The sequence below is a fragment of the Salminus brasiliensis genome, chromosome 8 (assembly GCF_030463535.1).
Source record: "Salminus brasiliensis chromosome 8, fSalBra1.hap2, whole genome shotgun sequence".
NCBI classification, from domain to species: Eukaryota; Metazoa; Chordata; class Actinopteri; order Characiformes; family Bryconidae; genus Salminus; species Salminus brasiliensis.
The window spans coordinates 21532099-21545071 of NC_132885.1; the positions used below are offsets into that span (position 1 = coordinate 21532099).

The 12973-nt window shown below is 41.9% G+C and overlaps 1 protein-coding gene across 4 annotated transcripts in view; it reads left to right on the plus strand.

Moving 5' to 3' along the window:
* The window catches only part of myo16 (myosin XVI), a 183516-nt gene that overhangs the window by 130558 nt on the left and 39985 nt on the right, over nt 1-12973 (plus strand). For all 4 annotated transcript variants that reach the window (XM_072686093.1, XM_072686092.1, XM_072686091.1 and 1 more), the window contains exons 23-27: nt 1412-1612; nt 1777-1852; nt 3321-3496; nt 7081-7161; nt 9935-10140. In XM_072686093.1, coding sequence (XP_072542194.1) covers nt 1412-1612; nt 1777-1852; nt 3321-3496; nt 7081-7161; nt 9935-10140 — 740 coding nt within the window. The remainder of the gene's footprint in view (nt 1-1411; nt 1613-1776; nt 1853-3320; nt 3497-7080; nt 7162-9934; nt 10141-12973) is intronic.

Genomic DNA, 12973 nt, shown 5'->3' on the forward strand with positions numbered 1-12973 from the left:
CGTGGCTGGTAGCCATCCTAAATCTGTTCTATGTCTTGCCTAAGATTTGGTGTTTGCGTAAGACAAAGAGTTGTTTTGTGTTTCTAAGAATACTTCCATATGGCGGGTGTTTATAGAGCGCGGTTTCCTTTTTGGGGGCTGGATAGCAGGGAGGTGGTGATAGGAAACACAGGGAGATGATATAAGCATTCATAGTACTCTACTCTGGGCTTCGTAAAACATTTTTCTGGCATGTATGCATGTAATCTGTTATTATTAGACAAAATATGTTAAAGCAAATGCCAACGCTTCCATATAATAACTATTGATTAAAGATACTACGCTATAGAACTGTTCGGTGAGCCTCAGCTTCTAGTGTTAGCAACTTATATCATATAGTCACTATGACCAGAGGATCACTGGCTCGAATCCTGGATCATGCTGCCTGTAATCAGCAGCCGGAGCCCCAGAGAGCACAATGGCTCTTGTCTTGCTCTCTCCAGGTGGGTAGATGGCTTGCCCACTCCTTAGTGTGATGCTGACCAGCATGGGCGTGTGCTAGTTGATGCATCAGTACCCGGTTTTTCTAAAATCATTTTTTTTTTATTATTTTCCCAATTGAAGCCAATCAGCTGACTTTCAACTACATCTTAACAACTTTTCTACAGCAAGAAACTGTATATCAATATACAGTATTGTCAGCTGTATTAAACATCCAGTATTTTCTAGTGCAGTGGTTCCCAACCCTGGTCCTAGAGAATTCCTTGCCCTTCTCCACATCAGCTAATTAACAAGGCCTTTTTAAAATGAAGGTGTTGTGTAAGAGCTGGAAACCGTAAAAAATATGCAGGGCAGGGGGTTCTCCAGGGCTGCTGGAGATCCGGGACAGTCGGGGAACTACTGTTCTAGTGATATTTAGTAGTGGAAAATCCATATTTTCAGTCAGATGCAAACTTATTTTCATTTCGAGCGTCCAAATAACGTTAAACACACAGTCAATCTGGAGTAAAATTAGTTTTGAGGGAAATATCCAGAGAACCTCTGAAACTTTTTTGAGGCTTTTGTGGCCTCAAGGTGTGCATTTAGACCATCCAAATGAAGTGAAGGGTTTAACATGTCCAAACATCTACTGTATAACACATCCACACAAACCCGCCCAGATAGCAGATGTCTTTGTGAGAAATATGGCTCAGTAAAGACACTGATAGGTCAGTAAGATGCTCAGAAGCCATGGTTCAGTACCCCCGAACACATACCCCACAACTGTCCCACAGCTTCAACACATCATCCTTGTCCGAACCTTTGTCTTTAGTTATTTAGTGTTACTGTCAGTCCCTATGTTGTTGAATACATGCTCACTGGGTTGCTTCAGTATTTATATTTGACTATAGGGGGAGAAAGACAAACTCTGTGCTGTGTGTGTGTGTTCTAGAAGCCTCAGGGCATGCTGTGTGTGCTGGATGATGAGAGTCAGTCTCTTAGACCTTCAGAGCTCAACCTGTACAAGAGACTGCAGACCCAGTTGGACTTCACGGCTTCTGACGCAGTCTCACTCACCACCAAGGATGGCAACGGTAACCCCCCACCCAAAGACCAAGGACCCTCCTTCACCGTCACACACTATGCTGGAAAGGTGAGCAACACTGATGCTAGAGCTTTAATCAGGCCTAAAGCTTTGGCCCGACAGAAAAGTGTCCTACACGATCCTCTGATCATGTGTGTGGGCTCTGACTCTGAAAGCTGGTTTAGTGTGTTCTCACGGTGGTGCTGAACTCATGGGTGTGCTGTGCTCTGCAGATGAGCTACGATCTGACAGGCTCGTTGGAGAGGAACAGAGACGCTCTGCCCCAAAACATCCTGTTTGTCCTCAAATGTAAGTGCTGTGGTGTGTTAGCCACTGACCACCAAAACACTGACCACCTCCAGCTTTAAATAAGTACAGGACATCAGTGTGAAAGGGACAAACAAGCTCTCTCTCTCTCTCTCTCTCTCTCGCGCGCGCTCTCTATCACACACACGCTCATGCTTTTTCTCTGTCACATACACAGGCGGAATGATCATTTTAAGCAGATGCAAATGAATGAGGCTGGTGGGGAATAACACATGCTCAGAATCATGCCTTGCACACATGCACATCGCTCCTCTCCTCTTACTGACTCCATTTAATTACTGATATTTTATCATTTAACCTTCTCTCATTCTCTCCTTTTTTGTCTCTCTCCACCTTCCACTCTTTTTTCTTTCTATTTAGCGTGTTACCCTCAGTTCAGCTACATTTCCATCAACGTTCTGCACAAATTACAAGCAATAAGAAGAAAAGGTTTTTTGTAAAAAATAATTCATTAATTTAAAAAAAAATGCTTTACATAATGACATGATCAGTTTCCTGCTAAAGCCTGTCATCACATAAGTCGAGATTGATATGTCAATCTATAATTTTATTAATTTAGCATTTTCTGTAGTGTCTGCTTTCCTCTTGCTCCCAGAATCTACTGATCGAGGCATTCTGTTCAAGTCTTTTTCACTCTTATGTACATCTAGATCCTACTATATTTTACCTGTCTGTTTTTATTATTCTGCGTCACACATGACACACATTATACCTTTCAATAATAGGGATAAATGTACTTACTATTTGCAAACTATTTAGTATGGTAGTGTGTTAGTATGCTTTCTGGCGAGGGGTCCCAGAGAGCATAATTGCTAATTGGCCATGCTCTCACTGGGTATGACAGCCCTCCCTCTCCCCCAGTCACTCCTGGATGTCTGTTACCTGACGTAACAGAACTGACAGTTCGTGTCCTCTGACTTCTAATGGCGTTGTGTAAGCAGCAATTTGGAAAGATGTGCAGCCAGGAAACTGGTACAAAATCCACCCAATAAAATTCCTCCTCCTTTGGATAGAAATACCACTACTACTACTATTTCTCTCCTCTCTCTCTCCTTATCTCTCCCTCTGTTTCACTTACCCACACATCTTTACACATCCATCTTTCTGTCTTGCCATCACTGAAACACTCCTACTACTGTGGACTCTACACATATATATATAAAGAAGTGTAAAATTAGTCTCACATTTGTTTCACATTCGCCAAGCCAAGGCCCCTGTCTCCTTAGTTTACCTCCAACTGCCCCCTTTCGAGTAAAGGGTCATTTTGTTTCAGAGAATGGGTTGTTGTTCTTTTATGTGTGTGCGTCTGTGTGTGTTTATATGTGTTCAGTAATGAGTGGAGTCAATTAGCTTTGGCGCCTAGCATAATTAAGCTCTGAGGATACGTAGCCCCCGTGTTTATTTTCTCTCTCCTTCTCCATCCCTCTCGCTCTCCTCTCTCTCTGAGCAGCCAGTGAGAACGTGCTCATCCATCAAATGTTCCAGTGTAAGCTGACTCAGACCGGCTCGCTAGTGCCTCCACTCCAGCGGCTGCAGCAGCGTGGGCCCAAAGGTGCTCTACTCCTGCACAGGATGAGCTCACCCAGCCCGGTCAGAGACACCAAGAAATACCTGGAGCTCAGCAAGGTACTCATTTTAGTGAAGAGCCTTTCAGACTCTGTTTTTAATAAATGTAGTGAGTCGTGCTAACTCTATAAACAAGAAGGAGAAGTACATTGATTTGAGCCTGTACTTTAATTCATCACTCTTATATCTAGTATAGCATAATAGTTGGCAATTAATTTTTTGTAGATACTGCAAAAAGTCTAACAGTAATTACGTGCTTAATAAATTAGCATGCACTTCAAAAAACTTATGATTTTTTTTTATGTAAATGAAAGTAATTTCACATTTCACCATTACCATTTACTCCCACAGTCCATATATTGTTCATATGGAAATTAATATGCAACAGTCCTTTTTTAATTGCTTTTGTGATGTTGGATTTACATGCATTCAGTGAGCACTTTATTAGGAACACTATTATTGGGTCAGGCCTCCCTTTACTCTCTAAATAGCCTCACTAGGAAGCATTCGTTTGAGATTCTGACCCACGTTGACATGATCTACATCACTGCAAGATTTTCAGGAGCACCTTCACGCTCAGGTTCAGTCATCCTTTCTTTGCTGTTTACTCCCTAATAACCTAACAGATTATATTTCCTGGGCAGCTTCTTTTTAAATGAAAAACAAAGAGTTGAGTAATAGTAGACCATTAATGTCCCATGGATGCTGTGTGGTCCTCTTTACTGTAGTAGTGTAAGTGCAGCAAGTAGGATTATGTAAGCAACACTCTTTAGCAGCACTCTTGTGGCCTTTACGAAATAGTAACACTCGCACACACACACACATGCTGTCATGAACACATGCGTATAAATTCTCTTGTAAACACCCATGACCATCCAACGGCAGAGACCTTGCTCACAAACAAGTCAGCATTAGCCGTTAAGCAGGCGGACCGGAACAAACAGTGCTTGCTTTTCCAGAGCTTCAGTGAGCCCCAGTATTTTTAGCTTATTGAACGTGCAATGGGAAACAACACAAATTAGACTCTGTTAGCCCAAATACACTCTTATTGCTTTTTCATTGATCATCTTCCCTACTGCAGGATCCTCCTCATTCATAGGAAACCCTCTTTATTTTCTCTGGTTAGCTTGTTATCATCCCACTTTCTCAGTCTTTGCAGACAGTTGCTTCAGAATCATTAAAGCATCAACACTCTCATTTTCACTAATAGACAGTCTTCAGTGTCACCTTCAGTGCACACCTTAGACCAACCCCCCCAAGTTACAGTCAGATATGATGCTGTATAAATGCTCTCTGGGCTACAGCCGGTAAGCTGTAGATGCTGTATGTAGTGTATGGACTGCAGAGCTGAGCTGTCTAGCTGGTTCAGTCTTATGTAAGCCATTCAGTGCACCAGCCACTGACTCCGCTTATTACCCACCACTGCATGAAAAACAAGCCCACCGTCTCACAGTTACATAAGCACTAGTAACACTCATGCAGCACCATGGGGATGCTAATGTGAAGTACCATTATGACATCTTTCTGCATGAGGGGAATAGCACGGTGGAACTGAGCGTTCTGGTTCAGTTGGAGTTAAGGGAGTTGAAGGGAACGCTGCATAGAATTCTTTCTTGAGCAAGGAAAATCATGTTAAACATGTCCATTATTTCCATTAAGTATTGGGACACCTAAGTGTTGTTTTCTTCTTGATAACAAGAAGTTGATCCTGCTTTTGTTGGAGTAACTGTCTCTACTGTCCAGGAAAGGCTTTCTATGATGTTGGATGATCACCACCCCATCTCATCTCAGTTCCACGCTCAACACTGCCTTTAAACCCTCCTAGCCCGCACCTGGTATTAGGCATGGTGTTCATGTTTATCTGCTCCAGAGAGTCCTATTCTATAGGTACAAGGACTAGACAAGCTGTGAGTGTGCATTTACACATCTGTGTCAGCAGTGGGTGCAATGAATAGCTGAATGCATTCATTAGAAGAGGTGTCCACAAACATTTGGGAAAAAAGATTTTCTGGTAAGGTAGATACAGCTGGGGAATGTAATAAGTGGGGGCACTTACTATACTCACTTCAGTGCATTTTAAACTTTGCATTTCAAGCTTGAGTTCACCTTAACTGTGTGTGTAGCCTGTGTGTGAGACATTCAGGAAAGAATGGGGGCATCCATACATGTGAACTTAAATGGGGAAGAACTGTAATTCAGCAGTAGACCGCTCAGGGAAGCTTCATAAATCACAGAATGGGAACACTGGGAGATAATCACCTCTAGTTCCTTTGTGATTATCAATAAATTGAATTTTACTGTCTTTTGTGAACAGTTGTGAAATGAACAGAACAGTAAGGTAACATAAATCATTTAACTCAAAGCTGAGTTAAATATGAACAATAATAAACCGGGTAAAGCCTTTCAGCTTTTAGAATACTTTCTAGAATGAAGATAAAGACCAGTAGGTATATTTAAAATATGCATCATCATATTTATCACTCAGATCTAATCAGTGCCCATTTATCAAAAAGGAAAATGTGAAATTAGATTTTTAAAAGGGAGTAATTGCGCCTAATTGAGCAATCATGGCTTCCCTACTCAGCCCCGTGTTCATCAATTTTGAGTTTTAACCACCTTTATTGTCATTAAACTTCTATCGTACAATGAAACCATTCTCCTCATTTATCCCAGCTTGGAAAGCTGGAAAGCTGGGGTCAGCCATGCTTGTGTGCCCCTGGAACAAAGAGGGTTAAGGGCCTTGTTCAAGGGCCCAACAGTGGCGACTTAGCAGACCCGAGTATTGAACCCACAACCTAGTGATCAATAACACAGCACTCTGAGTGTCTTCCTTGCTGTGAAGAGTTGTTTCTGCTTAAATAATGGTTTTAAAAGCACATATTAAAAATCTTTTGCCTGAAAGTGGATTCAACAAAAGGTTTGAGTGCTGATGAGTGCTGACATCACAGCAAGCGGAGAGTGTGGAATATGGCATCATTCTTGTATAACAGTCACTAATATCTACCTGTATGCGGTTGTTTGCCTCAGAATAAGGGTTGGTTGTTCTTTAAAGGGCCTATCTTATAGAAAACAAAAATAATAATTCATGTATATTAATTGTTAAACTAATACAAGGAGGTTGGGTGAAGAACGTGTGAAACGTAGCTGGCTATAAATGCACATTCATGTCAAAAGAAATAATAATTAAAAAAAATCAATAACAAATGGACTAATAAACACACAATAAGCCAAGGTGTTGTAAACCAATAAAGAAAATCTTGTATTATGTAGCATACTGCAACATATACTGTATAATTTGGAGATTATCTTTTTATACCAGCATCAGAATATTTAGATATGGAGAATGAGTACTGCATCATGTAGAGTATGTCTGTGTGTGTGTGTCTGTGTGTGTTCATGTATGGCTCCATCATTTCCTCCCTGCTCGCCTGATCAGTTTTTCCCATTCTTTATCTCCCTCCTGTCTTCCTACTCCCCGTTTATCACTCACTTCTATATCTCTCTCGTACCTTTCTCTGCCTTCTCTGCAGATATTTCTGTCTTAAACACCCACACACACACGCATTCCAGCTCACACTGATAAATGTAATGCCACTTCCCGTATGTGGTGACACTGTGATATCTCTCTGTGCTACTCCCTGCAGCTTCTGAAGAAGAAAGGAGCCACTTCGTTCTTGCAGAGGCTGGAGCGCTGTGGGCCTGTGACTGTGGCAGTGCAGCTGCGGGTGAGTGCAGCATGCCTGATCACTCTGAACCAGCCTTCACTGGACCAAACACATTTAAGATGTTAACCCATAGTACTGGTGTAGTGGTACTGTGTATACTGGTACAGTGTCCAGATTACAGTATGTACTAGTGCAGTGCAGTAGATAGCCGGCAGTATACAGTATATACTGGCACAGTGTGCAATATACTGGTACTGGTACTGGTACAGTGTGTGGTATTAGTATATGCTGGTACAGTGTGCAGTATACAGTATTTATCGCTACAGTATGTTGTATGCAGTGTACAGTATACAATAGTGTGCCGTATATACTGGTACAGTATGCAGTATTAATGACTGGTACAGTGTGCCATATACAGCAGTACTGTTACTATATAAGGCACACTAACAGTACTGTATACTGCACATACTGGTACAGTGTGTTGTATACTGTGTGCAGTATGTAGTAGTGGTATAGTGTGTTTGGGTGTGTGTATATATTATATAGTGGTACAGTGTACAGTATTTACTACTACAGTATGTTGTATGCAGTGTGCTGTCTACACTACTGAGCCGTATATAGTGTATATACTGGTAATAGAACAGTATGCAGTATACAGTACAGGTACAGTGTGCCATGTACAGTATACACTGGTACAGTGTGCAGTATGTACAGATACAGTGTGTAGTATACAATGTACAGTATACACTGGTGAGAACAGCCGATTAGCAGACGTTAGCAGACTGATTAGCAGAGTTACTAAGACATGTGCGTGCTTGTTGGCGTTGAGCTTAGATCAGGTCACCTCAGGACACAGAAGAAGGCCACTGAGAGTGTTTTGCGCATGTCTGTGTGTGAGTGGAAGAATTGGTGTTGGAAGCTGATGCCATTTATATGAATGAACAGTAAACAACAGGCTCCCTGTCTCACTGTTCCAGTAGGAGAGAGGAGCAGACTGGCATCTCATACATACACACACACACACACACCATTACACAGCGCTCTCTCACTACAGTCTGATGTCAGTACACACACACACACACACACACACACATACCACTCCTGCTCTTTCCATGCAAAGAGTCCTTTGTATTTTTCAAGCATATTGAGGTGAACACACCCAACAGAATAAGATTGCATCACATTCCCGTATTCACAAACACATACCCTCACACACACACACACACACAAACATTCTCTCTTAATATTACCATTGACGCAAAACACACACCATGACCTAATTCCAGACTCGGGTCTACAGTGACCGCATGAAGAGAGGCTTTCTCTTCTTGTATCAGTGATGATGAAGACAGCGCACTGGTAAATATTTAACAGTAATAAAGTTTATAGTGTAAAGTTCTCGAGTGTCACATTTAATTAAACCCAAACAGCAGAATCGCACAAACCTTTTCAGAGTAGGTTCACCTTCAATATTAGCAGCTCTCCCGATCTCTCAGCATGTTTGGAAAATGCATGTTACGGGTTGATAGCAAGTGTGCAGAGGCGGGGCTTAGAGAGGAGCATGAAAGGGAAAACGGAGCCAATAAGAGCTTCGTACATCTTCGTACATCGTCACAGCGTCTAGTAGGAGCGTCAGTATTCAGAAGGCCGCTGCCCACCTCTATGTAACTGTGGGGGAAAATCCTGACTATTTCGTCAACAGTGGAGGCGGAGCTACAGTTGAAGCAGAACTGTATTTACAGCCACTAGGGGACGCACTAGCCGGGTTGGAACAGAAAAAGCGTAATTTACTAGCATAATGTTTGTAATCACTTTTTTTTCAACAAAATACTACAAGGAGTATGTTTAAAAAAAAGGTAGTTGCTCTTTAAATTGATAGTCTATTATCTTAGTGTCTATTAACAACTTTTCAGCATATTTGCCTTCGGTACAGGGAATATTTTTGTTCTAACAGATTATCTATGTGAATTTAGAATGGATAATTTTGTTTATTAAATAAAGTGTGCTTAAATTTAATAATTCAGATTGTGTTGCTGTGTTAGAATTGAGCTGATGATGAAGATTTGCTTGTGAGAAAGACTTCTCAGTGCTTTTTTGGCACTTTGTGGTTACATCTGTGGTTCGTTACAACATAAGCTCAGCCTCTAATGTATCAGTGGTAGCCGCTGTGACCTCAACCAATATTATTGGCTATCCTATATATTCATCAGACTCTATTTCCCGCTACTTCTTTCCACCCACGCTCGAACACCCCGTACTTCCCTCCACCAAACTGGAGCTGTAAACCTCCTCACTAGCATGTGGCGGTTTCTTTGTGGCTTCGCCGGCTTCTGAGAGAAAGGAGGACATCAAAGCGCTGTGAGAACATATCATAATCCTCTACAGGCTAATAAACAGCAGCTAGTTATAATGCCACAATGCGTAATTGGGGATGTTATTGTTATGCTTGGTTGTTTGTCTGAACAGTGTGTGTATGGTTGAAGTTATAGCGGTGCCTTCCCTCCCCACGTCATTCCATCTTTGCCTGCCGTCAGTCTAAATGTCACCGAATGACGAGAGGCCTGTCAGGCAGCCATGCTGACTCAGTGCAGAGGCCTATGAAATCATTATTCTGCAAACAGTTTCTTTCTGTGTGTGCCTCCTAAGTGCTGCCAGATGGCTTGAGGAGGATATACTGTGATTCATACCACAGCAAAACGGAAGTAAACAAAGTCATTCAGACAGGCTGGATGCATTATTTGTAGTGGTGGAGTTCGAACAACAGCTCACATCTCTCTCTCTCTCTCTCTCTCTCTCTCTCTCTCTCTCTCTCTCTCTCTCCCTCTCCTTCCAGAACTCCCTATCAGAGATCAACAGTAAGCTCCAGGCATGCACTCCTCATTTTGTGCAGTGCGTGAGGCCCAACGGGTCAGGCCAACCTGAGGCCTTCGACAGTTTTCTGGTTTCCACGCAGCTGCAGTATGTGGGGGTGCTAGAGATGGTGCGCATGATCCGCTATGGCTACCCAGTGCGCCTGCCCTTCTCCGGCTTCCTCAGCAGGTAACAGCTTCTAACTCTCATGCTTCATTTCAGTACAGATGCACAGAAACTGAAATCTGGTCTATAGCAGATGTCCATAACTATTGCCTATGCATATTCATACTCTACCACCACTCAGTGTCACAGAGAGTGTCATAGTGCTATACAGAGAGGGGTCCACCCTCTGACTAATATGTGGTCTGCAGTGGTCTGATAGTGATCAGGGTGACTGATACACTATTTAGCATACTTTGCTATGCTATACAGTCCGCCATTATGTGCATATCTATAAAGTGCCCCTGTATGGTAGGTATCTGATAAATATGGCCAGCAAGTCTAGGCACAGAATAGGCATACCTAATAAACTATTTGGTTGTGTAAGCTGTTAAAAAAACAGCACTTTGGGATGCATTTTCTAGTGCTGTCTGATAGCATAGTGGAGAATGTGCTGTAAGAAATAAAGTACCTGTAAAATGACCATAATTACATGTAGCACTCTCTCCAGCACAGTGCTTTTCATGACAGTTCCAGGTCTAGTAGTTCTCTTTTTCTGGTCATCATGTTTAAGCTATTGCTGGTAGGTTCCCCTGAGTGTTTTTCTCACAGTGTGTGGCCGGTCCTCACTGTGTGAGGGTACATAAGGACAGAGTAAAGGATCAGATAGGTGAGCGAGTGCAGATAGAGCAGCTGTACATTAAGCCTCTAAGCTGCTGACCTGGCCACAGTTTTCTGTGCACTCAGCACACACTGCCTGCAATTAAACGTTTAGCTTAGATTTCAGCCGCCCGGGCTAAGTGAGGTGAAGAGGCACTGAAAGGCGGATGCGTTTAAAGTGCACTTTCTCTCAGGTTGACATATGTCGGTGCAGTTTTGGCAGGCTTGGATTTTTAAAGAAACAGTTTGACAGAGAATCAAGTTTGCGCATCTCCCCCGTACCCCAAACACAGTCTGTCACCTTAGACTGAAGATTGGCGTCTCTGCTTCTCTCCTTTAGTTTTGACTGGAGTAACAAATAATGGAAGACTAGACTTTACCGGTCAACACTGCATCTCTGATGGGCCAAGTCACATCACCTACACTGTGTGGACAAAAGTAACCGGACTCTTTCTCATGCATTGATTCGTCTGAAATAGAGTATATAAAAAATATTTAGTAAATTTAGGAGCAGTGCTGTGAGGATTTAATTGCATTCAGTGCCAAGAGTATTAGTGATATCAGGATGTTGGATGATCACCACCTGGCCTCATCCCCAACTCCCTAACTGGTTCCAAAAGTATTGAATAGAGCACCATCCCCAAGGGGGGGGGCCATGCCTGGTATTTGGCACGGTGCCAATTGGTTTTAAGTTTATCTGCCTACCTATTTTGTTGGAAGTTCTTCTCTACAGGGACCAGACAAGCTGTGTGCAGGTGCATTTGCACATCTGCGTCAGAAGTGGGAGCAACTGAAAGTAGCGGAGCGCATTCATTAGGAGGGGTGTCCACAAACATTTGGACATATAGTTTTTTTTTAAACACAGTAGTTGTAGAAGTTATAGTAGAAGCCTTGAAGCTCAACTGTAGATTTTAGGTAGGTCCTAACAGTGTGTGCTAAATATACCAACAAAAAAAAGGTGCTACAACAAAGGTAGTGAGTGATGGCACAGAAGAACCTTCAGTGTGCTGTAATAGTGTTTTTGAATTGAACACATTAACGCTATAAATAATGAATGATTTAACAGTTCATGCATTTTTGTATTTTGACCTTTCCAACCATCTCTAGTTTAAAGACCAGCTGCTCTTGTGCTATGTGCTGCTTTGACAGACTTCTTGACTGTAGTCTTTCAGGAGACCTATTGCAAAATGAAAAAACTGAATCTATAATAAAGTGGAAAGCTCCAGTTCCTCATAAGAGCTTGTACTGTAAAGAATCCACAAGCTGTATGAAAGCGGACCATCATGGGTAAATGGGCCATTGACTGTGGCCTACATGGTATACATGAATGGTATATATGATACAAACTGTCCAGCCGCAGGTGTTCTCACTGGATGTCAGTGAGGAAATTTAGAAACTGCATTCAGTAATGTATTGAACTATGCAAATAAATTTATTCTAATAACAAATTTATGGTCAGATTTCAACAAATTTTTGCTGCAAAAACAGCAAAATATACATTTCTTACATATAAATTATTAAATATAAATGGGCTATGTATATACCCTGTATAGTGTAAGAAATCCCATGAGCAAAGTAGGTTGCACAGAGCTGAACTAGCATTGTTAAGGTTCAGTTACTTGTTGGCTTCTAGCTTGTCATGTACACAGTGCTAAACTAGCATCCTTAAACTTCAGTAACTTGTTGGCTTATGTCCACTACTTTACACAGTGCTAAACTAGCATCCTTAAACTTCAGTAACTTGTTGGCTTATGTCCACTACTTTACACAGTGCTAAACTAGCATCCTTAAACTTCAGTAACTTGTTGGCTTATGTCCACTACTTTACACAGTGCTAAACTAGCATCCTTAAACTTCAGTAACTTGTTGGCTTATGTCCACTACTTTACACAGTGCTAAACTAGCATCCTTAAACTTCAGTAACTTGTTGGCTTATGTCCACTACTTTACACAGTGCTAAACTAGCATCCTTAAACTTCAGTAACTTGTTGGCTTATGTCCACTACTTTACACAGTGCTAAACTAGCATCCGTAAGCTTCGGTTTCTTGTTAGCTTATGTCCACTAATTTACACAGTGCTAAACTAGCATCCTTAAACTTCAGTAACTTGTTGGCTTATGTCCACTACTTTACACAGTGCTAAACTAGCATCCGTAAGCTTCGGTTTCTTGTTAGCTTATGTCCACTACTTTACACAGTG